Source organism: Corythoichthys intestinalis, chromosome 4, assembly GCF_030265065.1.
Source record: "Corythoichthys intestinalis isolate RoL2023-P3 chromosome 4, ASM3026506v1, whole genome shotgun sequence".
Lineage (NCBI taxonomy): Eukaryota > Metazoa > Chordata > Actinopteri > Syngnathiformes > Syngnathidae > Corythoichthys > Corythoichthys intestinalis.
Genome location: NC_080398.1, coordinates 6,050,695 through 6,078,074, shown reverse-complemented (window position 1 = coordinate 6,078,074; position 27,380 = coordinate 6,050,695). Strand labels below are relative to the sequence as shown.

Below are 27,380 nucleotides of genomic sequence, written 5' to 3'. Positions count from 1 at the left end.
TTTTTTTTTTTTTTTTGCGATGTGTTTTTTTTTTTTGCGATGTGGCAAAATCGATTTTGTCACATAGCAAAAAACCTATCTTGCCACATGGCAAAAAAAATGCCATATGGCAAAATCCATTTTGCCACACGGCAAAAAAAATGCAACATGGCAAAATCTATTTTAAATGCAGCATGGCAAAATCCATTTGCCACATGGCAAAATATGGCCGCAAGAAAATCAATTTTGCCACATGGCAAAAAAAATGCCACATGACAAAATCCATTTTGCCACACGGCAAAAAAAATGCCACATTGCAAAATCTATTTTAAGTGCAGCATGGCAAAATCCATTTGCCACATGGCAAAAAAATGCCACATGGCCAGGAAAAATGCCACATGGCAAAATGTATTTTTGCCGCATGGCAAAAAAAAAAAAAGAAATGTCACATGGCAAAAAATGCCACATGGCCAGAAAAAATGCCACATGGCAAAATGTATTTTTGCCACATGGTGAAAAAAAATGCCACATGGCAAAATCCATTTTGCCACATGGAAAAATCAATTTTGCCACGTGGCAAAAACATGCCACATGGCAATAAAAAAATGATACATGGCAAAATCCATTTTGCCACATGGCAAAAAAATGCCACATGGCAAACTCTATTTTGCCTCATGGCAAAATCCATTTTGCCACATGGCAAAAAAATGCCACATTGCCAGAAAAAAATGCCGCTTGGCAAATATCACTTTTGGTACTGGGCCCTGCTGGGAGGTTGTTAGACACTGAGAACTATAAGGAGGTAGATTTCTGGCTTTATAATTCACTCAAAAAAAAAATCACTTCAGTCAAAATATATATTTTCAATCGAAAAAAAAAAGTAAGGATTTTGCCATGTGGCATTTTTTTGGGCCACGTGACAAAATTGATTTTGCCATGTGTCTTTTTTTTTGCTATGTGTCATTCAACTAAAGTACTCTGATAAAATTCTGATGTATCATTTCAAAATAAAAGTACTTTGAAAATTGCCCATTTTTGCTGTCATTTCATTTCAGAGTACCTTAATTCGAGTCTTGGGGTAGTCTAGTACACCTCAGAAGTGGAAAGGTCCTGGGATATCTCCCAGATTTTTTTTAAATGAATTTTTGAAATCAGGCGAAATGACAGCACAAATGGGCAATTTTCAAAGTACTTTTATTTTGAAATGATACACCAGAATTTTATCAGAGTACTTTAGTTCGTGTCTTGGGGTCGTCTAGTATACCTCAGAAGTAGAACCGTCCCGGGATATCAACCAGATTTTTTTTAAATCAATTTTTGAAATCAGGCGAAATGACAGCAAAAATGGGCAATTTTCAAAGTACTTTTATTTTGAAATGATACATCAGAATTTTATCAGAGTACTTTAGTTCGAGTCTTGGGATCCTGTAGTATACCTCAGAAGTGGAACCGTCCCGGGATATCAACCAGATTTTTTTCAATCAATTTTTGAAATCAGGCGAAATGACAGCAAAAATGGCCAATTTTCAAAGTACTTTTATTTTGAAATGATACATCACAATTTTATCAGAGTACTTTAGTTCGAGTCTTTCGGTCGTCTAGTATACCTCAGAAGTGGAACCGTCCCGGGATATCAACCCGATTTTTTTAAATCAATTTTTGAAATCAGGCGAAATGACAGCTAAAATAGGCAATTTTCAAAGTACTTTTATTTTGAAATGATACATCAGAATTTTATCAGAGTACTTTAGTTCAAGTCTTTCGGTCGTCTAGTATACCTCAGAAGTGGAACCGTCCCGGGATATCAACCCGATTTTTTAAAATCAATTTTTGAAATCAGGCGAAATGACAGCAAAAATGAGCAATTTTCAAAGTACTTTTATTTTGAAATGGTATATCAGAATTTTATCAGAGTACTTTAGTTCGAGTCTTGGGATCCTCTAGTATACCTCAGAAGTGGAACCGGCCTGGGATATCCACCAGATTTTTTAAAATCAATTTTTGAAATCAGGCGAAATGACAGCAAAAATGTGCAATTTTCAAAGTACTTTTATTTTGAAATGATACATCAGAATTTTATCAGAGTACTTTAGTTCGAGTCTTTCGGTCGTGTACTATACTTCAGAAGTGGAACCGTCCTGGCATATCTACTAGATTTTTTTTTTAATTAATATTTGAAATAAGGGTAAATGACAGGAATAACTAGCAATTTTCTAAGTAGTATTACTCTGAATTCCTAAATTATTTTGATATCATAATACTTTAGTTTGGGTCTAGGGGTGCTCGAGTACCTCTCTCAAGTGGACCCGTTGTTGGATGGCTTCCCGTTTTTTATTTATTCATATTTATTTTTTTCAATAAAGGGACTTGCGCTGTGAAGCCACCGCGTTCCATTATGAATCCAGCACGTTGCACCATTATGAAGCCAGCGCGTTGCATTACCGTAATGCACACAATGCAAACAATGATCCAAATGAGGGGCGGCTAGCTTGCCTTCGTTTTTACTTTTTACGAGTGGAAGCTGGCTTGACAGCAGTGGAACATTGTGTTCCAACTAAATACGTTAGTCAAAACTCAGCCAAGGGCGGACGCCACAACTTGACTGGAATTGAGGTCCACTGATTTTGAATCCACACAAAGAGGTATGTAGGAAACATTTTTTGTAGTTCATATATAATGCACAGTTGTAGAAGTAGTGCAGTAGTAGTAGTGTTGTCGTTTCGGAAAGTAAAACCATGGGCAACGCGTCTTTCTGGTTCACTAACGAGAGGGGGACTTAAATATTTACCTCATATTTAAAGGTACTCCTGACTAGAGACTAATACTTGATCATATTTGAAGTTTTAGTACACTTAGATGCTTTTTAAAAAAAAAGCCTGAAATACTTCTGAACGCCCATCCGGAGCAGCTCAAATGTTAACGCTGCCTTCAAGTTGTGTCGTAATTTTGGAAAACATCACCTGTCCAATTGAAAATTGAAAGTGAACGTAGATTTATCGTCAATTTGACCGTTATTTTGACGCCTGCATAACAACTTAGCATACACAGTTAGAAAATTGTTATTTTTCAAGCAAGTGTTTGCACAAATGTTTAGTTACAAACTAAAACTGACGCATTCTCTTGTTGTAGTAGTACATCCATTAAAATAGTTTTGCCTATGCAACAAACCAAAAATGAAGTCGATATCTGCTTTTTTGTTGTTGTTGTTGTTGTTACAGCAAAACCACATGAACATGAAGTATTCTAATGATTAAAAAGTGGTATCATCTTTCCCAAATCAAGTAAAGCCAGCACAAGAATGCTAAGCCTGACTTCGAAAACCTTTTATTTGTTATATGATTAAAATTAACGATTTAATTTCATTAACTTGAGACTACTCACAATTTAAATTGACAGTCAGTCGTTGTTTAATTATTTGAAAGTGTTAAATACTTTCAAAAGGAACTTTATTATTATTTTTAATATACAAAACCAGTAGTCAGTGGCAGCACTTTGTTTGCTAACCCTGTGCTTGTCCCTGAGTCAAGTACATAAACAGACGTAACATCGCAAAATTACCCTCATTTGTTACATTTACTCTCACATATAAATATTTTTTGAGTGCCAAATTTGTTTGCTAACGATACTCCTGCGTTTTTGTTTGTTTTTTAAATTGTTTTTGCTTCGACGTGCGCTTGAACGGTGACTAAAACGCCTCATTGGTAGTTTCGGCGCGTCGTTGATATACGTCAGGCTGTCAGCCATGTTAGATGGGGCAGATGGAGCGTTTATGCTCGGTTGGGACTGACCAATTAAGATTAATTAAACAGAAAAAATATTAAATGTTTAAAAGAATTGGCACATTTTAAACGTAGTTCAACGTTCAACACACAGGACTTTTATCAGTGCACAAATTTCTGGTACACTGACTAAATTGACACATATTAGCTGGGCTAATGGCTAACGAAATGGAGAAATCAGATTGAATACACACATTTAATTTTTAAAAAATGCTCTGATAAAAAATGTGTGTTTGTGCAAATATATACAGGGTGGGGCAGAGCAGGGGCGTCATTAGGTTAAGAACAGGCGGGGGCTTACCCCCCAGAAGTTACTCATGATCTAAGTAAACGTAGCGTACAAGCAGCTAACAAAGACTGATAATTATATATAAATATATTAGAGCTGTCAAACGATTAAAATTTTTAATCGAGTTAATTACAGCTTAAAAATTAATTAATCGCAATTAATCGCAATTCAAACCATCTCTAAAATATGCCATATTTTTATGTAAATTATTGTTGGAATGGAAAGATAAGACACACGACGGATATATACATACAACATACTGTCCATAAGTACTGTATTTGTTTATTGTCACAATAAATCCACAAATGCCATTATTAACATTCTTTCTGTTAAAGTGATCCACGGATAGAAAGACTTGTAGTTCTTAAACAATAAATGCTATAGTTAACAAGTTATAGTAATTGTATATTAAAACCCCTCTTCATGTTTTCGTTTTAATAAAATTTGTAAAATTTTCAATCAAAAGTTGAGTTAATATAATAATAATAAGAATAAAAATAACAATAATAAAAATAGAGTGAAAAGTTTTACGTGTATTTTGCATAGCTATTTTGATATGGAATGCCAGTTCATTTTGCATTGTTGTTTAACTGTGTGTCAGAATAGGGCCTCATTACTATGGACTGAAGTGCTTTTCTTTTTGTGAACATTATTTGTTTTTTGGAGAGATAGGAATATTATTTTTGTTGTGCTTTCAATAAATGATACTTATGTTTGTTGTGAAGGAGAAGCTTATGCCAATAAACGGCGCGGTCCAAAGAACGCCTGTGTCCACTCGCCTTTACTGTATAACATACTGTATATCTGTACATATCTTATCCAAAATACAACAAGAGACACATAATTGCCACTAAAAGAAAGAAAACTTACCCAAATATGTGTGGAGCACAAATAGCAATTTGCATTGCATTGTGAATATAGCATAAACGTCTCACAACTACTAATTCTCCCACGTTTAGAAGACATAACATGAGTATGGAACGGCGCTGCCCCCAAGCGGCCGGTGGCATTCTCTTCACTCTTAATGTCCATAAACGGCCTCATTGTAATGTTTGAGGCAATATGGCAGCGGGTCATTCATTGCACGCGTTAATTGCGTCAAATATTTTAACGTGATTAATTTAAAAAATTAATTAACGCCCGTTAACGCGATAATTTTGACAGCCCTAATATATATATAAGCAATCGCCGTGAAAGAAACGCTGAACCGTACAAATGCAATGCAAGGCTTGAAGCATGAAGGTGGAAATACATAATACCAATACAAATAAATGTGCACAAACTCACCGGCGGTGTGTGTCTCTTACTGCAACGTGACCGTGAATTACCGCGACGCCGACCCGCTTATGTGCACATCCACAACCCTTTCCCGATTGACAGTGGATTAAGTAGGTGTGACGTAATTTCTGAAGATTGCCGAAGAAAAGCATTTTCGTTGTCAAGGGCGTTGCTATGGGTTAAACAAAGAATCAGGAAGGTTTGCGTTAAAAAAAAACACAAAAAAAAAACGAAAATATGCTTATAACTGTTTAGCCATTGATATTATTCAAAAACATGGTTGGCCAACCTTACTTCACATAACTGTTTTAAATTTGGCACCCTGCAGCGATGGTTGCTCTGAGGATTCCTGAAAAATAAAGACAAAATAAATAACACACATGAAGAATCAAACTTTATGAATGTAAGAGTAATTAGTTCATGGCAAAGTAACTGGTGATAATTTACATGTTTTTTTTTTCTCAAAAAAAAAAAAAAAAAAGTGTCACACAATGTGAAGTTTAAACAGTTTTGGGACAATTGGCCCTAGCCCAATTCTTTACCCTAAACTTAACTCGACACAGGGGTATTGCGGATATTGCGATAACTAGATAGTAACCTTTGCTATGTGTGGAAGTCATTTAATGTTGTGAATCAACCGTTAAAGTCTATTTTCGACATGTGTAACTTTTAAAACTGTTTTATCATTTAAAGATAGATTTAAGTTAAGTTGTAAGGCGGACGCATGGAGTTTGGCCTTTTGGCCGGGTTGTCGACATTGCGCCGGCCTGGCTCGTTGGAATTGCGCTAGTGCGGTTCCGGCGGTTCGGCTAGCGTAATTCTGGCAATCTGGCTAAAAGATGAGATTCCTTCAATTTTTAGGTCTGCTTTTAATCATTTAAATGATTGACTGTTAAAAAATGCCCTAAAATGGCAGTTTAACTTCATATAATTTTGAATTGCTCATATTGTTTTTCAACAGTTTTAAATTGAAATGCAATTATAGGATTTGACCAGGGTATACTATTGTAGTCATTCCTCTACAGCAAGGCTTTTTTGGATAAAAAATTGCCATGCAGTAATAATGTAATTCATTGAGATGAAGTCATTATAAAGCCTCTAATGAATTCTTTCCCAGGCAGGATGTCGGTGGCCATGACCAAGGCGGACGGGGTCACGATGCTGACTCTGACCACTGACCCCAAAAGTAACTGGCCCCCGCTGTGTCAGATTCTGGGAGGCCTGTGTTACACCCCCGCTTGTTGCTCGGTGTCCCGGCACTTGAGAGGTGTCATGGGGACCTCTCAGTCAGCTTTGGGGGCGCTGCACATCATGACGGGTCTCCTCAGCATCGGCCTGGGGGCCATACTCATGAGCAATGGACCTGCTTCATTTTGGGAAATGGATTTTACGGGTTTTCCTCACTGGCTAGGAGCGCTGGTAAGAATAATCATTCTAATATAGTTGACAACAATCAACTCCAATGATTTTGAATTCAATGTTTTGGGGTTTTAAATTCATAACATTGTAAAACGAGGATGAATTTTTTTTTTTTTTTTTTTTTTTTAAATTTCATTTGCTGCCATTGACGACACTAGACGTCCATTCCATTTGGAATGGGAGGAGTTATCGTACATGTGAATGCCATTTGGTAGATGGCACGCGATGCATTACGGTAATGAATGACAGTTACCAAAGCTAGCTTAAAGGGTATGACAACACCTGGGGAAATGCTAATATTCCATCATTTATCCATCAACGCATGCCTTTTGAATTCATATCATGCCACTTCGTGTAATTACACACATCGCAACACCAAGAAAATGATAGAAATTAGGTCGATTGTCAAGCTAAAAGGACCCGCCCCCGAGATGCCGGAAATCTAGCAGATTGTGTGCGTGACGCTTTAGTGATTGGGAAGTAGCATAAATTTTGTTTTCTTTGAGGTTGTAGGCACATCTTCTGGCTCGTCAGGTTCCCTTTTCCCCGTAAAATTGCAAAATTAGCCCTCTTAGCACTGACGAACTTTACTCATTGTCTGCGTAGTCCAGCTCTTTTTCTCGTGTTCGGGAACTCATGGGTACTACATTGCGACAAATGGCTATTTGTAAACCACATAGCATAACATGTTTGAACCATTTTAGCGATTTTTTGATAAAACACGAACGCAACTCTCTCGTCGATAAACAACGATGGCACCTGCCTCGACCTTTTGTTTCCTTGTTAGACGTCTCCGCCCCATTCGGCTGTTTCCGGTACACTTTCGGAAATGTTTGTCATTTTCGATCTATTTTGGGTAATTGCTCATTAATGTGATTGATTTTTTTTGTTAACTTTATCAATATTTGTTTAACTTGGCACATAACGCTTCTATTGATGTCTCACACCCCCTTTGCGTTTTCATACCCTTTAAAATAGCAGAACGCTGTGATAACTCAGGCATTTTTTTTCATCGACAGTTTGACCTCCCTAATGTTTAATTTTCAGTCAAATATGTAGTTGATTCATGTCTAAAAACATGTACTATTACAGGGTTTCCCCTAGGATTTTTTTTAAGCTGCGTTGGTGGTCTGCATCGGAGTCGGACCGCCTCACCATGTCGTGCTTACGGCAAAATTGCGTCATATCATGACAATTTTTTTTTTTCACATTTTGTTTCCCGAGAAGAATCATAACATCGATCTATTTGAAATATTTCACTAGCCAGGCTAATGTCGTAGCTCTTTTTTTTCTCGTAGCAATAGTACGACTTACATCTCGTAGTCCTTCATATTCGTTTTATTTGGCCCTAATATGTACTACATTAACACAACAATAATAGTTAGAGGTGTGCATCGGCACTGCCCTCACCATTCGATTCGATTACGATTCGGAGGGCCACGATTCGATTCGATTCAGAGGGTCACGATTCGATTCGGTTCGATTCGGCAACGCATCGCGATGCATGAAAGCCTGGGATGCATTAAAACTCTAAAGCAAAGCATATTTTTCGTGAATCATGAGGCAAAACAAGCGGTCAGACATTAAACAACTATTTATTGGCTCTTGTGTCACTCCTGGTTGAAGTCAAATGAAAATACTTTCAGATATATATATATATATATATATATATATATACACATATATATACCGTATTTTTCGGACTATAAGTCGCAGTTTTTTTCATAGTTTGGCTGGGGGTGCGACTTATACTCAGGAGCGACTTATGTGTGAAATTATTAACACATTTTTATATCATTTCACATGTTAATTTGGTGTTTTGGAGTGACACTGATGGTTTGCTAAACTTGTTAGCATGTTCTTGATGCTATAGTTATTTGAGTAACTCTTAATAGCTATGTTACGTTAATATACTGGCCACGTTCGCATTTTGTTGTTCATACGTCATGTAACCCTTATCAAACTGTACACTTATTCAGCATGTTGTTCTATATTTTATTTTAATTTCAAATTGCCTTTCAAGATGAAATATCCTTTCTATGTGCGGATTTTATCACGTAAATTTCCCCCAAAAATGCGACTTATACTCCAGTGCGACTTATATATGTTTTTTTCCCTCTTCATTGGGCATTTTATGGCTGGTGCGACTTATACTCAGGTGCGACTTATAGTCCGAAAAAATACGGTATATATAAACAGATCACAGCATTTAATTAGTGCTTTGAATGAGACCAGGGCTTTCTCTTTTTTTTTTTTTTTTACACACAGTAGCAGCCTTTCACACAATGCAACATCTGAACTCCTGTGCGAAATCAGTCATAACAGTCACTGTATTTTAGTCACAACTAAAAATATTCAAGTAAGTATTAAAGAAAACGACAAAGAAAATATTGTAGTGCAGCAGCATCTTTATCGCTATATCAATCCAGGGATCAGTTCAGTTGCAAACAACATCAACTAAATTGCAATGTAGAACAAAAGTATAATGTAGGCCTGGCCCACTATATATGTGCAACAGAGGTTAGATCGGGCCTAAAAAATCCAGCCCGACCTGACACGTCCCGCTGGTATTTAAGCCCGACCTGGCCCGAGCCCGATCAATTAACTAGATTTGAAGGCCAAGCAAGAAAAACCCGATTTTTTTTCTTTTTGGGGGGGAGTGACGCGGAAAAATAAAATGCAGCAGCAGCAATTTATTTTCATTTCTTCAAGTTGGCAGAAAAAATGCAAGTTTTCTTAATGTTTAAATAGTCTACATATTTTTATGATCATTATAAAAGCATTTACACAACCAAATAACGCTGGGAAAGTTTAATATAAAAAAAAAACATAGGTTTTGCAGACACACAGAGGAGAAGATTCAAAAGGATCACATTTGTGTTGCCTTTGTGTGCATAAATAAAAGTGTCCTTCGTAACGAATTCTCAGTTGGCAGAAAAAAATCGCAAGTTTTCTTAATGTTTAAATAGTCTACATATTTTTATTATAAAAGCATTTACACAACCAAATAACGCTGGGAAAGTTTAATATAAAAAAAAAAAAAATGCGGTTTTGCAGACACACAGAGGAGAAGATTCAAAAGGATCACATTTGTGTTGCCTTTGTGTGCATAAATAAAAGTGTCCTTCGTAACGAATTCCCAGTTGGCAGAAAAAAAACGTTTTCTTAATGTTTAAATAGTGTACATATTTTTATGATCGTTATAAAAGCATTTACACAACGAAATAACGCTGGGAAAGTTTAATATTAAAAAAAAACAAGCAGGCCACGGCGTTCATGTGCGTGCACAATATGTGCATTTTATGTAATTTCAACACTTTTAAAGTACAATAAGTCTCTGAATTCTTTTTAATAACTTTTATAAATGATAATAAATTAAATAACAATTATTAAGTAATATTAAAATTGTTATTTTAATACTTTGTGTCCACAGATAGACTGTTGTACTTACGGTTTTTAACCAGCAGGGGGGAGGCGTTCGCTACGTGGCGTGCATGGGCAATAAATGTTCGCATTTTAGAGCAATGTGAGACGGACGTTGTAAACTAGTATTTTTTTCTTGTTTGAGGTGAGAAAAAGAGTGTAATTTGACTGTGTATATTAGCGGATTGCTTTATTTTATGATGATTGTGATGTGTGCTGTGTGTTAATATAGTTCAGAAATATGTTAATCGTTTAGTATTGTAATGTCCGTAACTATTTGTGGGCCCTTGAAGAGGCCATCAGACGGCAGAGTAGTGACGTAGCGGGAAGCAAGGAAGAGAGAGCGTACGGCGTGAGAGCGAAGTTAGCATGTTGCGGATGTTGCTGTTATTTTGTTTATTATTTCTATGGATGCCACAATAAAGTGGGAAAGTCATCATCAACTCTCCTTCCTATTTCCACATTCGGGGCTATTACAGTATGTTTATGTGTGACTGCAGATGTGTTCGTAATGGCGAGCGGACGATGAGTGAACGCTAGTAGTGTCTAAAATGCAGAAGTTGGAAATGTTTTGTCACAAAAACTTGTATTTGTATATTAATATGATTATGTAAGAATCCACATTTCAGAGCCAATAAGAAATGAGCCGTGTGTGTGCAGCAATGCGAGACGGATGTGTAACATGGGTTAAGATTCCATGATTTTAGCCAGTACTTGTTTTCCCCACAGTCCCTGAATGCACCACAGCACATGACAAGTCACATTACACCAATTATCCAATCACCAGTCACCTAGGCACTATATAAGTTTCCTTGACTCCTCTCCCTTCAGTCGTGTGGGAGAGAAGCCAAGGAGCAATAGCTGCAGGTCAGTCACAAACACCTTTTGATACATCCAACCGATTGTTTTTCAAACTTGTTAAAGGCTGTTTTATAACTTATAGAACCAGACCTTTTAGTTGTGTTGGGGACCTGTTTGTGTGAGTGCTCAACTACAAGTGAACTGGTGAGTCTGAATTTTTTCCATCTGTTGTTAGCGAATTAGCCACATGCTAATTTAGGCTAATTTATGTGTTCATGTGATTTTCTCTGCCCTTAGGTGCTTTATTTTTGTATTTCTGTATGTTAGCATGCCAACATGCTAATGCTAACATGTGAGTACTTTAGCATTTTCATGTCTGTTGGTGCTTTATGATTGTATTTTGTTATGTTAGCACTCTGGGGCTAATGTGCTAAAGCTAACATTTTTAGTCATTTCAATTGTTTAACTGGGTTGGTTGGTCCATACAGGCCAGGTGGTCCTACCCTGCCTTGGGACCACTCCAACAAACGGATGGCGAGCTAGAACTTGAGCCAGGAGCCTGATGGTCCTCTTTTTCCTTGTCTTCAAAACAAGTCAGGCTCTGGTAGGAGGCTTAGCAGCCTGTTTTTCTCTCCCCACTACTCGGGTCAAGCATTTCCAATACCAATTCAACCTGTGACTAATCAAGCAGCGCTAATGGACACCTTGTATCGCCATAAACTGAAGCCATTCATCTCTTGACTGTTTGTAATATACGAACGTTGGGGTGGGGAAAGTGAACTGGGGTTGTCTCCCTTTTGATCAACTGGGAAATTGTGTACACACTGGTATTTTGTAAATATTCATGTTCATTTTTTGTCACTTTTTGTAAAATACATATTTCACTCAAACCAACTGTCTTTATTCATTGCCGCTGCCCTCTAGTAGCCGAACTAGATCTTCCTGATTTGCCCACTAATTTGTCACCTCAGTGGTGCCCTTAACACGGCTCATACTTGTTACAGATGTTGTTTTTGTTTCAGGTGTAAAAGAAAATGAAAATAAAGCAAAATTAAATGTGTAGCAACAGACTGAAGCATTTAATCCCTGTCTGCACCACGCTACAGATCCATCGCTATTATTTCAACCGACGGCCACACGCATCATCAGACTTAAGACGTTTTCCACTGCCGCACCTGTTGTGTCCCGAATGTGTCACTAGTTTGCTAATGGAAAATATGTGAGCGCCCCTTACTGGTTGCTATTTTTAACGCTTCCCCTGTGGCTTTCGCCCGCCAGGTTTCCCCCGAGGTCCTAGCGCCCTTCCCATTACATAACGAAACTTTTTTTTTTTTTTTTTTTTGAATAACTGAAGATTTGTCTGCGATCCAGATGCAGCCGTCAAAAGAGCCGTATCTGGCTCGCGAGCCATAGGTTCCCGACCCCCGCTCTAAGAGATAGGACATAACAATGGCTGAAGCGGAGAAAGAGGGAACGAGAGAGATTATTGATGCACCTAAGACATTGAAAGTAGACATCTGGAGACATTTTGGCTCCTACGAGGTTGGTGGGAAACTTGACCACAGTTATGCGGTGTGTAAAAATGAAACATGAGAACAATACAAATGGGGAAACCAAATCCATTGCATCAGAATTGCGCAGGGAAGATTTTTGAACGTACTTACAGTTGTGGTCAAAAGTTCACATACACTTGTGAAGAACATGTCATGGCTCTCTTGAGTTTCCAGTTATTTCTACGACTGATTTTTCTCTAGAGTGATTGGAACAGATACTACTTTGTCACAAAAAACATACATGAAGTTTGGTTCTTTTATGACTTTATTATGGGTGAACAGAAAAGTGATCAAATCTGCTGGGTCAAAAATATACATACAGCAACACGAATTAGCAATTTCTTGTGAGTGATTATTGACTTTAACTATCATTGACTTGAACAAGTCAGGAAAGTCACTTGGAGCCATTTCAAAGCAGCTGCAAGTCCCAAGAGCAACAGTGCAAACAATTGTAAGTATAAAGTGCATGGCACTGTTTTGTCACTGCCACAATCAGGAAGAAAATGCAAGCTATCACCTTCTGCTGAGAGAAAATTGGTCAGGAGGGTGAAGATTAAACCGAGAATCACCAAAAAGCAGATCTGCCAAGAATTACAAGCTGCTGGAACACGGGTGTCAGTGTCCAGTCAAGCGTGTTTTGCATCTCCATGGACTGAGAGGCTGCCGTGCAAGAGGGAAGCCCTTGCTCCAAAAGCGGCACCTTAAGGCTCGACTGAAGTTTGCTGCTGATCACATGGACAAAGATGAGACCTTCTGGAGGAAAGTTCTGTGGTCAGACGAAACAATCGAGCTGTTAGGCCACAATGCCCAGCAATATGTTTGGAGGAGAAAAGGTGAGGCCTTTAACCCCAAGTACACCATGCCTACCGTCAAGCACGGTGGTGGTAGTATTATGCTGTGGGGCTGTTTTGCTGCCAATGGAACTGGTGCTTTACAGAGAGTAAATGGGATGAAGAAGGAGGATTACCTTCAAATTCAAGATAACCTAAAGTCATCAGCTCGAAGATTGGGTCTTGGGCGCAGTTGGGTGTTCCAACAGGACAATGACCCCAAACACATCAAAAGTGGTAATGGAATGTTTGGCTGCATCTCTGATCAGTTTTCTCCTTGTTTGGAAGGACGGACGGGTCTTTGTAGATTTGCAGTGGTCTGATGCTCCTTCCATTTCAATATGATGGCTTGCACAGTGCTCCTTGAGATGTTTAAAGCTTGGGAAATCTTTTTGTCTCCAAATCCGGCTTTAAACTTCTCCACAACAGTATCTCGGACCTGCCTGGTGTGTTCCTTGGTTTTCATAATGCTCTCTGCACTTTAAACAGAACCCTGAGACTATCGCAGAGCAGGTGCATTTATAGGGAGACTTGATTACACACAGGTGGATTCTATTTATCATCATCGGTCATTTAGGACAACATTGGATCATTCAGAGATCCTCACTGAACTTCTGGAGTGAGTTTGCTGCAGTGAAAGTAAAGGGGCCGAATAATATTGCACGCCCCACTTGTCAGTTTTTTATTTGTTAAAAAAGAAATTATCCAATAAATGTTGTTCCACTTCACAATTGTGTCCCACTTGTTGTTGATTCTTGACAAAAAAATTAAATTTCATATCTTTATGTTTGAAGCCTGAAATGTGGCGAAAGGTTGCAAGATTCAAGGGGGCCGAATACTTTTGCAAGGCACTGTATTTTAATTAAATCGTTTTCTAATTTTATTTAACGTTACAGACCTAATATGTTACACTCATCCAGAGTCTTTAGTTTAGGCTTAAGGTAGGATGATCAAGTTTATCCCGATAACAGCGGTAATTAATTTAAAAAAAAAAAAAGTATCACATTAAAATATTTAACGCAATTAATGCATGCACTGCACGATCCACTCACACATTGTCATGCTCAATCTGTAATGGCGCCGTCTTGCCTATATAGAGAGATAAAAGGCAGCGTAAAATGAGTAGAGTGAATTTTGGCAGCCTTTGGAGCCTTTTTTTAATTGGCTAAAGCCTTACAATCGGTCTCCCTACGATTAGAAATATCCTGGGAAGCAATGTGGGGAAGCAAGAAAGCTATTGATCTTTTTCTTAACACCTTGTTATTTCCCAACGCAGTAGCACTACGCGCAGTCATGGTTCCACTTCCCATCATGCATTTGGGCATGGCTACAGTATTATTTACTGAAAGCTCAACAAATACACTAGATGGCAATATTTAGTCACAATATACAAAGTCACAAGTCTTTCTATTCATGGATCCCTCTCACAGAAAGAATGTTAATAATGTAAATGCCATCCTGAGGATTTATTGTCATAATAAACAAATACAGTACTTATGTACTGTATGTTGAATGTATATATTCGTCAGTTTTATTCATTTTTTTTCTTAATGTATTGCCAAAATATGATCAGGAAAAATTATCAGGAATGATTGGAATTGAATCGGGAGCAAAAAAAAGCAATCGGATCGGGAAATATCGGGATCGGCAGATACTCAAAACTAAAACGATAGGGAGCAAAAAAAACATTATCGGAACAACCCTAGTCATAAGCATTCATTAATGGTCATAGCCGCGTCATGTGATAATTACGATGGTCTTATGACAGTCTGATGGTGCCACCTTCAAATAAAGTGTTACCAAATTCCATAACCAGCAATTGATGAAACAACTAGAACAGTAACTGAAGAAACAATTAGCACAGAACATGAATTTTGATTTGTTATTTACATCTGTAGCGCGGCAATGCACGCAAGGAGGCATGTTGGATGACAACAGTGTTGGCAGCAGAGGTTGACGGTCTCCCCAAGAGAACAGTGACGGCCAAATGAAGCTTCTTGAAGCAATGAGGTTTTTGAGCCATTTGGTTCAAAGCTTCATTCTGGTCCATTTAGTTTTATTACGGTCTTATGATGCCGCTGTCAAATAGAGTGTTACCGTTTGATATGTTTTGGTGTAAATTTCCCATAATACAGTCAGGACAGCTGCGGCTTATCGTCCAGTGGGGCTTATCTATGAACAAATGTCGTTTTCATGTCAAATTTGGTGGGTGGCGGCTTATAGTCAAGTGTGCCTTATAGTGCAAAAATTACGGTAGGTTGATATTGGTGAGAAATGTAGCCCTGACCCCCGTTCACCTAATCTCTTTTGGTTTAATTAATATCCCGTCCCCAGCAAAAAGTGTACATGCAGGTTATGCTGTTATATCGTCCCTACCAATATTGAGACCGGCCAGACGTGTCCCCCTGCTGAAGAAAGTACATGTCCAGGCCTGTCTGCTGTTCGCTAGAAAGAATTTGGATGATCCAGAAGAGGACTGGGAGAATGTGTTATGGCCTGGGCGTGTACTTTCTTCGGCAGGGGGACACGTCTGGCAGTGCAGGATTTGAGTCCCTGGCGGCGCATTGTGTTACTGATAGGAGCCTTTGTTACTGTGGTCCCAGCTCTCTGTGGGTCATTCCCTAGGTCCCCCCGTGTGGTTCTTGGATTTTTGATCCCTGTTCTTGTTATCATTTTGACGCCACGCGGTGAAGAGGGAGTTAAAAGTCCTTGTTGCCCAACGACAACCCCAAAACTTCACTGCTCTAGAGGAAAGCTACATGGAGGAATGGGCCAAAATACCAGCAAAAGTATGGGAAAAGCTTGTGAAGAGTTACAGAAAATGTTTGGCCTCCGTTATTGCCAACAAAGGGTACATAACAAAGTATTGAGATGAACTTTTGGTATTGACCAAATACTTTTTTTCCACCATGATTTGCAAATAAATTCTTTAAAAATCAAACAATGTGATTTTCTGTTTTTTGTTTTTCCACATTCTGTCTCTCATGGTTGAGGTTTAGCAATGTTGACAATTACAGGCCTCTCTAATATTTTCAAGTGGGAGAACTTGCACAATTAGTGGTTGACTAAATACATATTTGCCCCACTGTATTTATACTTTTTTGGAGCAAATGAGTTCAGAATATCTAAAAACAAAAAAAGGCCAAATTTATCTTGTACCGTAATTTTCGGACTATAAACCACTACTTTTTTCCTTCATTTTGAATCCCGCGGCTTATTGTCCAGTGCGGCTTATTTGTTGATTTATTTGTGTTAATAGCAAAACATGCCTCCTAGATTGCTTTGCAGCGCTACAGATGTAAACAACAAAATTCCTTTTTTTGTGCTAATTATTCAGTTACTTTTCCAGTTGTTTCATTAATTGCTTGTTAGGGTAATGATAGATTTTTTTTAATCATCTAAAATATTGGGGAAAATGCGACAGTAACGGATAAAATACAATTCAGTGATAGTTATAAGGTAGAGATATTTGTGACTTTTTTTACAGACGCTAATTTATCATTGTGAAGTAATTTGTTTAAAAGTTTAAAATATGTGAGTGGATAATTTATTAAAGTCATTTTTCTTTTATAACAAATATTAGACATCAATGAATAATTCTAAGCTAAAAATGACAGACATTTTGAACAATAAATATAATTAATTGCCTTCGTTTTATGGCTGGGTTGAAACAAAGGCGGTTCCGCGATGTCTGTAAACGGGGGTTTCCGGGGTAAAACGGACAAATTGAAAATAGTTCGGGGGCTTAATGTGCCATGAATCTACTATGGCAGCGTATAGACATATTGTACTATCAAACACAACAGTTCTTTTGGCTTAAAATCCAGCAGTTTCTTTTAAAGAGGAGTGCAAGAGCAGAAACTGCTTTTTCAGTCTTGTCTGTGTGGATAAAGTATGTTATTTTTAATGAATAAAAATAGTCACCTGCCCGAGAAAAACACCTTAACTTACACTTTTTCTTTTTCTACCACAGTTCATTCTCTTCGGCATCGTCTGCATTTTGTCCGAGAAGTTCCCGAGTCCGTGTCTGGTAAGTCGCTCATCTCCTATATGTTGAAGGGAATAGTATATTTTCTCGTATTTACCGTTGGACTGCTTGTATTACTCTAACACACTTAATATAATTAATAGGGGAATAGTATCTTTTCTCGTATTTACTGTTTGACAGTTTGTATTACTCTAGGACAGGGGTCCCCAACCTTTTTTGCACCACGGATCGGTGTGATTTGGGTTTTTTTTTTTTTTCACGGACCGGTGTTCTGTCAAATTTTGCACCCTTCTAAAATTTTGCACCCAAAGCTTTTGTGGTGGTGAAAAAGCCCTCTTTTATATTCAGTTGGACTCTCAGTGTTATCCAGCGGTGCTAAAGAACTATTTAGATCATAAACATACATGTGCAACACGAAAATGGCGTAAATTAATGCTTAAAGTGCGTACGACAGGAGAAAAAAAGTCTTAAATAGGATTATTATGTGAATTAGAATCATAGTACTATATACAACAATTTAGCAAAGCGCAGATGACGAGAAATTAGTCTTTTAATCTGCCGTCTAGCCACGCCTACCACTATAGGGCTCTAGCTTTGGTGGACCAGGAATGCAAAAATTTAATAAATAAATTCACAATCAAATAAATAATTAAAAGTGTCATTAAAATACTTCTATTTCAATATCTATTTATTTCTATATTTATTTCAATTTTTATTTATTTATTTTAATTTATATTCAATTTTTATTTATTTCAATTTATATTTATTTATTTATTTTCATTTTTATTAATAAATGTTTGACTGGTTTTATTTAAACGCAAACAGTTTTTTCATCTGTATGATTTTGACAACGATCAGATCACATTTGATGGGGATTTTATACAGAAATGGACGGTCCAGAACAAATGGCGGGACATCCTGTACTATCACAACACCCGATAACAAAAACAAATATAAATAAATGTTTGGGTGATTTTATTTAAAATCAGTTTTTTCATCTGTGTGATTTTGACAAAGATCAGATCACATTTGATGGGGATTTTATACAGAAATGGACGGTCCAGAACAAATGGCGGGACTTCCTGTACTATCACAACACCCGATAACAAAAACAACTATAAATAAATGTTTGGGTGATTTTATTTAAAATCAGTTTTTTCATCTGTGTGATTTTGACAAAGATCAGATCACATTTGATGGGGATTTTATACAGAAATGGACGGTCCAGAACAAATGGCGGGACATCCTGTACTATCACAACACCCGATAACAAAAACAACTATAAATAAATGTTTGGGTGATTTTATTTAAAATCAGTTTTTTCATCTGTGTGATTTTGACAAAGATCAGATCACATTTGATGGGGATTTTATACAGAAATGGACGGTCCAGAACAAATGGCGGGACATCCTGTACTATCACAACACGCGATAACAAAAACAACTATAAATAAATGTTTGGGTGATTTTATTTAAAATCAGTTTTTTCATCTGTGTGATTTTGACAAAGATCAGATCACATTTGATGGTGATTTTATACAGAAATGGACGGTCCAGAACAAATGGCGGGACATCCTGTACTATCACAACACCCGATAACAAAAACAACTATAAATGTTTGGGTGATTTTATTTAAAATCAGTTTTTTCATCTGTGTGATTTTGACAAAGATCAGATCACATTTGATGGGGATTTTATACAGAAATGGACGGTCCAGAACAAATGGCGGGCCATCCTGTACTACCACAACACCCAATAACAAAAACAACTATAAATAAATGCTTGGGTGGTTTTATTTAAAATCAGTTTTTTCATCTGTGTGATTTTGACAAAGATCAGATCACATTTGATGGGGATTTTATGCAGAAACGGATGGTCCAAAACAAATGGCGGGACATCCTGTACTACCACAACACCCGATAACAAAAACAACTATAAATAAATGTTTGGGTGGTTTTATTTAAAAGCAGTTTTTTCATCTGTGTGATTTTGACAAAGATCAGATCACATTTGATGGGGATTTTATACAGAAATGGACGGTCCAAAACAAATGGCGGGACATACTGTACTATCACAACACCCGATAACAAAAACAACTATAAATAAATGTTTGGGTGGTTTTATTTAAAAGTAGACAATTTTTTCATCTGTGTGATTTTGACAAGGATCAGATCACATTTGATGGGGATTTTATGCAGAAATGTGAGAAATTCCAAAAGGTTCAGACACTTTTTCATACCAGTGTACACCGACACTGAAAACACTGCTTAGCATAATCGCTAACTAGCTTAGCGCTCCGTGCTAAGTAGTAATACATCACCAACCAAGACTACAAACAATACAAATGGCTTCATTTACTCACCTCTGACATACGCACACTGGATCTGACAACACAATCTATCTCTTGACACTTCATAAAGTTATTGATTCAGCAACCCAACCTGAGTGTAGCAGTGAACTTTCTCTCTCTTTCTGTAATCATTGGCGTGTAGGCCTACTCACAGACAAGGACCCAAACAGGATTGCTCATAGCTGCCGGAAAAAAAAAAAGATCAAAAGGGTTGGCAGCTACTTTATTAATCGATTTTAACCGATGAGTTGTTGCAGTCTTACTCGGGAGTTACTTGTGACGTGGTTGGACGTGTGACTCGTGCAGTTGTTTGATGTTTGCATCTTTTTTTTTTTTTTTTGCATTTTAGGTGTTGGTCAACGTCATTCTAAACTTCTCAGGAATCGCCTTCGCCATCGCCGGCATTGCCCTTTACGCCGGGAACTTGACTGGCATCTCCCTGGAGTGGGGTTTTTGTCGAAAAAACCGTAATGATTATTACGTCGGAAAGCGTTCCACCCTAAGTCCCGCCGGCATTAAGTACCAACTTCGCTGCTTGGAGGCAAAAGACCTGATTTTGGTGAGCGCATGCTTTTTTTTTTTTTTCTTCACGAAAAACTCCAAAACCGTCACAGGAATGAAAATATTAATTGTTTTCCCTATGTCTTTTAGTTTTTTGTTATTTTATAAAACATTCCCTTTCCATCAAAAATATTTTTTCCCTTTTTGAATGAATAAAATGACAACACAATTAGAGCTGAAACGAATATTCGTGCAACTCAAGTAACTCGAGTTTAAAAACTGATCCGAGTAATTTTATTCACCTCGAGGAATCGTTTCATTTTGCCAGCTCTTTTGCCCGGACTACTTTTAATGCTGGACAACGCGCTGACGTCACGTGCGTAGAGGAAGAAGCAATTAAAAAAAAAAAAAAAAAAAAAAAACTTACCGCAGCCGACAGCCACTACAAACTACGCCGACGTTGCTAAAAATGCGCCCGCATGATGCTAGTTTGGTAGCAGGTTGTGTCCGATGCGTCTCATAGATAGCGCAGGCATTTAAGACTAGATGCGAAATGAAGGACTCGGCCGCGCCTGAGCAGCGTTGGTAAACAGCCGCCATCTTTAAGCAGTATACTTCTCAGCGCTAATAAATATAACGTTACTGTCACTCGCTCACGTAACGTTAGCCCTTCGGAGGGCATGGTTTCTATTGATTATGACCACTGTCGATGCGTGGTTAACGTGTCTTACATACGGGCTTTATTTAATCTGTAAAAACACAGCGCTGTAGAGTGATGAGGCTGTAAAATTCAAACATAATAAAGCTAACTGTCAGTTTTAGCTCAGTAGTCATTACTGAATAAATGTGCTCCAATACAGCAGGTATCATACATTTATTTTGAACACTGCTAAAACTCAAAATCCTACCAGTACTTACAGTTTAGACTAACTTAAAACTTAAAAATAGCTTGAACAAATGGAAATTAAATTGAAACACGTGGAAAAAACACGTAGCTTTCAAGTGATGTGTGTTATCAAGCGTAATTACATTTTTAGGTAAGAAATGTTTTTTTTAATGTTTTTTTTAATAAGATCTTGAAGTTTTTTGAGTGAAAGCAGTGATTTTTTTTTTTCTATTCACGTCTTAGATGCAATTGTTGGCTGTTTTCAACAATGTACATCGAAAATAAAGACATTGATTGACTGAAAATGGTTCAATATTGGATTAAATGTCTTTTTTTCTCATGTAAAGGCCTATTTATAATTGCTCTTTACCAAAAAAAAAAACAAAAAAAAAATTGTATCCGATTACTTGATTAATTGATAGAATTTTCAGTCGATTACTCGATTACTTAAATATTCGATAGCTGCAGCCCTAAACACAACGAAAGCAAAAAAAAAATGACAAACCCATAAAAATGAAAGGGAATATTTATTCATTTTTAATAAACATATATATTTTTAAATAAAAGAACATGATAAAAAAAAAGGAAAATATTCATCTTTTATATTTTTCCAATCAAAAATATTGATAGCTTTTGTTTTTATTTATTTATTTTTATTATTATTTATATTTTTGGGGGAATGAATAAAATTACAACACAATGATAGGAATGAGAATAAAAAAAAAAGACAAAAGATAAAAAGGAAAAGGAATATTTATTGTATTCATTCATTTGTAATACACATATTTTTTCAAATTAAAAAGGAAGGAAAATATTCATGTTATTTTTTTCAATCAAAAAAATATATTTTTTAATGAATAAAATGACAAAACAATTAGTAGAAATGAGAACATATTTTTTCCCCCTATTGTTATACTTTTCTTTTTGTTAAACAAAAAAAAAAAAAAATTTAAAAAAGGGAAATTTTATTGCATTGTATTAATTTGTAATCAACGTATTTTGATAAAATGATAAAACAAACAGGAAAAAACATTTTCATTTTTTTTGTCCTAGCTGATGGTATGGTATTTTTTTCAATCAAGAATATTTTTCCCTTTTTGTTTTTTTGATTAATAAAATTACAAAAATAATAGGAGCCATGAGAAAAAAGAAAAACTCTATTATTTGTACTTTTTGGTTATCATTTTTTAACGCCCAAAAAATATTGAACAAAAAAGAAAGGGAATATTTTTGTTTTGTTTGGAATTAACTTTTTTTTTTTTTTTTTTTTAATTAAAAAAAAAGACAAACAGGAAAAATGTATCTTTTATTTTTTCTATCAAATATTTTTTCCTATTGTTACTTTAATTAAAAAAAATCACAAAACAATAACAGGAATGAGAACCCCCCCACCATTTTTCAACTTATTATTTTTTAAGAAAATAAACTAGTGCTGCAACAATTAATTGATTAACTCGAGTAATTCGATGAGAAAAAAAACTTCGAATCAAATTTTGCTGCTGCGAGTATTCCTTTAATTAGTGTTGTAATGGTTTGTTTTGAAAGTGTTTGCATTTAGTTTGGGTGGTATTTGAGTGGATACACTGCCCTCTAGTTGCAACAGTGAATATGACATAACTAAGTGAACATGGCTAAATCCAGTTGCTCCCTGGTAAGACCAACACACGTTTTTGCTTGTGCTAATATGTTTTTATGCATTTGGAATTTGGTTTGTAGGTGTATTTAGCAGTTAATTTTTTTTATTTATTTTTTTTTTGGGGGGGGGGGGGGTATGTGTTTGAACGATTTGTAAGAGCATTGTATTGTTAAAAAAAAAAAAAAAAAAGTTAGCATTTTATAGCATTTAATCTATCTTTTGCTAATCAAGTTAGCCAATTCTTCTTTTGTTGTACTTAGATCCTCATTTATTTCATTTTTGAATACCTTTAATAGTTGTATCTTAGCAAGCCTTTGTTTTACATCTCCTAAAACTGATTCTGCAACACATTAAATGTTCCTAAACCGATGACTCGGTTATTCGAACTAACTATTGATCGATTAATCGACTACTAAAATAATCGCTAGTTGCAGCCCTAAAATAAACCATTTTGTAGCTACTGCTCTATAAAGAGTTGCGTGATTGTGTCCATGGCGCAGATGCTGGCGCGAGGCATCAACGGCGTGGCCATCGCGCTGTGCGTCCTGGAACTCTTCCTGCTCATCAGCTCCGCCGTATTGGCCATCAAATCTCTGTGCCGAATCGGACGCAACAACAACGGGGACGACCGACAGCAGCAGGTAACTTTGTAACATTTTTTACTATGCTAGCAAAATTATGCGGGAACGTTACAAATATTTGTCAGATATTACTGTGGGGCAAATAAGTATTTAATCAACCATTAATTGTAAGTTCTCCCACTTGAAAAATATTAGAGAGGCCTGTAATTGTCAACATGAGAGACAGGATGTGGGGGAAAAAAACAGAAAATCACATTGTTTGATTTTTAAAGAATTTATTTGCAAATCATGGTGGAAAAGAACTATTTGGTCAATACCAAAAGTTCATTCTCAATACTTTGTTATGTACCCTTTGTTGGCAATAACGGAGACCAAACGTTTTCTGTAACTCTTCAAAAGCTTTTCACACAGTTGCTGGTATTTTGGCCCATTCCTTCATGCAGATCTCCTCTAGAGCAGTGATGTTTTGGGGCTGTCGTTGGGCAACACAGATTTGCAACTCCCTCCACAGATTTTCTATGGGGTTGAGATCTGGAGACCGGCTAGGCCAGGGGTCCCCAACTTTTTTTGCACCACGGACCGATGTTATTTTGGTCTTTTTTTCACGGACCGGTGTTCTGACAAATTTTGCAACCCATCAAAAATTGAAACGATGCGGTTCTGCGCATGCGCGTAACGTAAAAAATAGCCGCAAAATGCGCAAATGCAGCGATTCCAATGTAAACACTACTAACTTTCTTGAAAGAAAGGAATATTAACTTACGTTTGATCATGGAAGGACTTGTAGAAAAGTTCTCCTCAGATTCATCCTTCCATGTAAGCTTCACACAACAGCTGCACACCGCGCTCACCACTAACGACTTCGCTTTGTCGTTAAACATTAATTAAGAAGCCCACTTCACAAAGATACGATGTTAGAAATTGTAGCAAGGTTTTCAATGTTCTTATCGCGATGTCAGGATATTCCAGAATGACTTTAATCCAGAACATCGGTAGAGTTGTTGTCTCAAATGTACGTTTAATAAGGTCGCCGTCATTTGTGATCTCTCTGTTTATTCCCAAACGGGTCATGAATCCACTCCTTTGCAGTTCGTGGGTCTTCGAGGTTGTAGGCTCGTCAGGTGCCCTTTTCGCCGTAAAAATATTTCCAAAGACGTCTGTTTTCCTGTTATCTTCGCTCGTGTGGGGGCTAATTATTTCCGGGAACAAATGTGCTGCGCCGCGGCCTAGTAATACGCTATTATCGAGGACAAGCGCACATAGATATATTATATACACAAACAAGATGTACTGCTAGCAGTCCAATCAATGGACTTCTATGACAACATTATAATCTATCCTGTAGTATTATATCTAGAGTAGACAGAGATATCGGTGTGTTAAGCAGGGGCACAGGGTTAATTCGGCCAGAATGCGGTCGTTATTAAATTATTTTTTCTTTGCGGCCCAGTCGCAAATGCGCCACGGACCGGTACCGGTCTGCGTCCCGGCAAATGGGGACCCCTGGGCTAGGCCACTCCAGGACCTTGAAATGCTTCTTTCGAAGTCACTCCTTTGTTGCCCTGGCTGTGTGTTTGGGATCATTGTCATGCTGAAAGACCCAGCCTCATCTCATCTTCAATGCCCTTGCTGACGGAAGGAGATTTTCACTCAAAATCTCTCTATACATGGCCCCGTTCATTCTTTCCTTTACATAGATCAGTCGTCCTGGTCTCTTTGCAGAAAAACAGCCCCAAAGCATGATGTTTCCACCCCCATCCTTCACAGTGGGTATGGTGTTCTTCAGATGCAATTCAGTATTCTTTCTCCTCCAAACACGAGAACCTGTGTTTCTACCAAAAAGTTCTATTTTGGTTTCATCTTTCCATAACACATTCTCCCAGTCCTCTTCTGGATCATCCAAATGCTCTCTAGCGAACCGCAGACGGGCCTGGACCAGGGGTCGCGTTAACCGAATATTTTCCGTCGTTGACCGTTTTTTTAAAACGGTGACGGAAAAAACTGAAGTCTGTCCGTCATTTTGACAGGTTGCAATTCACACCCGAGACCACAGGGTGGCGAGTGAGCATATTAATTAGTTATTGTCTCTCTTAATGCATGACGTCGTTGGCTATTCTGTCAGAATATTGTAGTGTCACCGGGGTCTGGCGGCGGCACCGTGATTGACACATCAACGCGAGGTTCTTATTGGTGCATCCGGTATGCCAGCACGTCATCCAATTGGTGGACTAGATTGCCGCCTTTGTATAGACCCCAATCACATGACTTCAAAACTCCGCTCCCCTGACTGGAGCCGCCATATTATCCGTCAGCTCGTCGCGTTTACACATTACCGCTACGTACATGCCTCCTATTACGGCGTGTTTTTCTGCTCGTTAACATTAATAATCAAAATGGTGAAGGCGTGTGTGGTGGTTGGTTGCAGTAACAGAGAAGATAGACGGAGAGACTTGAAGTTCTACCATATTCTGAGAGACCCGAAGAGGAGAGCGAGATGGACTGCTGTAATTCGACTAGAAATCTGGGCACCAAACGATCACCACAGATTATGTAGTAGTCATTTTATATCTGGTAAGATGCATTTAATATATATTTAGAAGATTTTGGGCTGACAACCACAATTAAGATCATTGTGTGACGTTGGTTATTGGGGTCTATATAGTTGCCTCTTTTTCTTTGGGGGTGGAGTTGTTTTGTTGGTGTTGTTGGCAGTAAGCAGAGTAAAAAGAGGGAGAAAAATACCACGACTTCCGTGTCTAATTTTTCGCCGCCAAGCAAGCGTTACAATATTAATTTAAAATGAATGAAAACTAAATACTATTGAATATGTCATCATTAACATTTTAAAAATGTAAGTGACGGGTAAAAATAGATTATGGCCGAATTTTTATGACCCTGTCAGTCAAAATGACAGACAATGAAAATGTCTAGCGCAACCTCTGGCCTGGACGTGTACTTTCTTCAGCTGGGGAACACGTCTGGCAGTGCAGGATTTGAGTCCCTGGCGGCGCATTGTGTTACTGATCGTAGCCTATGTTACTGATGTCCCAGCTCTCTGTAGGTCATTCACTAGGTCCCCCCGTGTGGTTCTGGGATTTTTGCTCACCTTTCTCCAAGATTAAGCCTTATGTGAAAAATTCCATTACATGCAATGACATTTTTTGTTGTCATTTTTATGTTGAGGCAGCAAAAGGAGAAAAATTGGTAAAAAGTAACTGATAAGTTACTTTTAAAGTAACTTAGTTACTTTGATGATAAAGTAATTGGTAAAGTAACTAGATTACTTTTTGAGGTGTGATCAGTAATCAGTAAATAAATTACTTTTTAAAGTAATCTGTGACAACACTGCTGATAATGAGTTAAAACAGGTGCAAGGTAACGAGTGGAGCCTCGTTAGACCTCGTTAGAAGAAATTAGACCTCTTTGACAGCCAGAAATCATGCTTGTTTGTAGGTGACCAAATACTTATTTTCCTATCTAATTTAGAAATAGATTCTTTAAAAATCAAACAATGTGATTTTCTGTTTTTTTTTCCCACATTCTGTCTCTCATGGTTGAGGTTTACCCATGTTGACAATTACAGGCCTCTCTAATCTTTTCAAGTAGGAGAACTTGCACAATTGGTGGTTGACTAAATACTTATTTGCCCTACTGTATTAGTATCGGTTTGAAAGTCATTATCGGACAACTCTAGTTACAAGAATCATAAGTTTTTTCCCTGACAGTTTTTTTTATATACTTGTTCTTTTCTCACATTTGTATTCAAGATGAAATGTCAGCTTTTGTTTTGTTTTGAATTTTAGAATCTTGACCAGCCGGAGGGTGTGTACAGGTCGCTCCTGAAAGAAGGCGAAAAGGCCTAAATATTCCTCTCTTCCTTCCTCCTTTTTCACCTTATATGCTGTTTTGCATCTTGAATTTATATCAAACTCCAAAAACAAAGTTATTTTCCAGTTAATTACATTTGAGTCATTATTGTGTTTATATTACCCTTTTGTATAAATAATCACGAGTCGTGGTTGTTCCTTTTTACAATGCTATCACTTTAGCTTGTCAAGACATAATGACAAATAAAGTATTTCCGTCTG

At 37.3% G+C, this 27,380-nt stretch overlaps 1 protein-coding gene across 2 annotated transcripts; it reads left to right on the top strand.

Moving 5' to 3' along the window:
- The first annotated feature begins 1,050 nt into the window (after positions 1-1,050).
- LOC130915360 (uncharacterized) lies at positions 1,051-27,380 on the top strand. 2 transcript variants are annotated; one of them, XM_057835319.1, is made up of 6 exons: positions 1,051-2,621; positions 6,447-6,744; positions 17,325-17,381; positions 20,038-20,247; positions 23,212-23,352; positions 27,096-27,380. In XM_057835319.1, exons 2-6 carry the CDS (start codon positions 6,448-6,450, stop codon positions 27,153-27,155), a joined length of 765 nt encoding a protein of 254 aa, XP_057691302.1. In that variant the 5' UTR covers positions 1,051-2,621; position 6,447; the 3' UTR covers positions 27,156-27,380. The 2 variants fall into 2 exon arrangements, with proteins under 2 accessions (XP_057691302.1, XP_057691301.1); XM_057835318.1 differs by having other exon boundaries at positions 1,061-2,621; positions 6,443-6,744.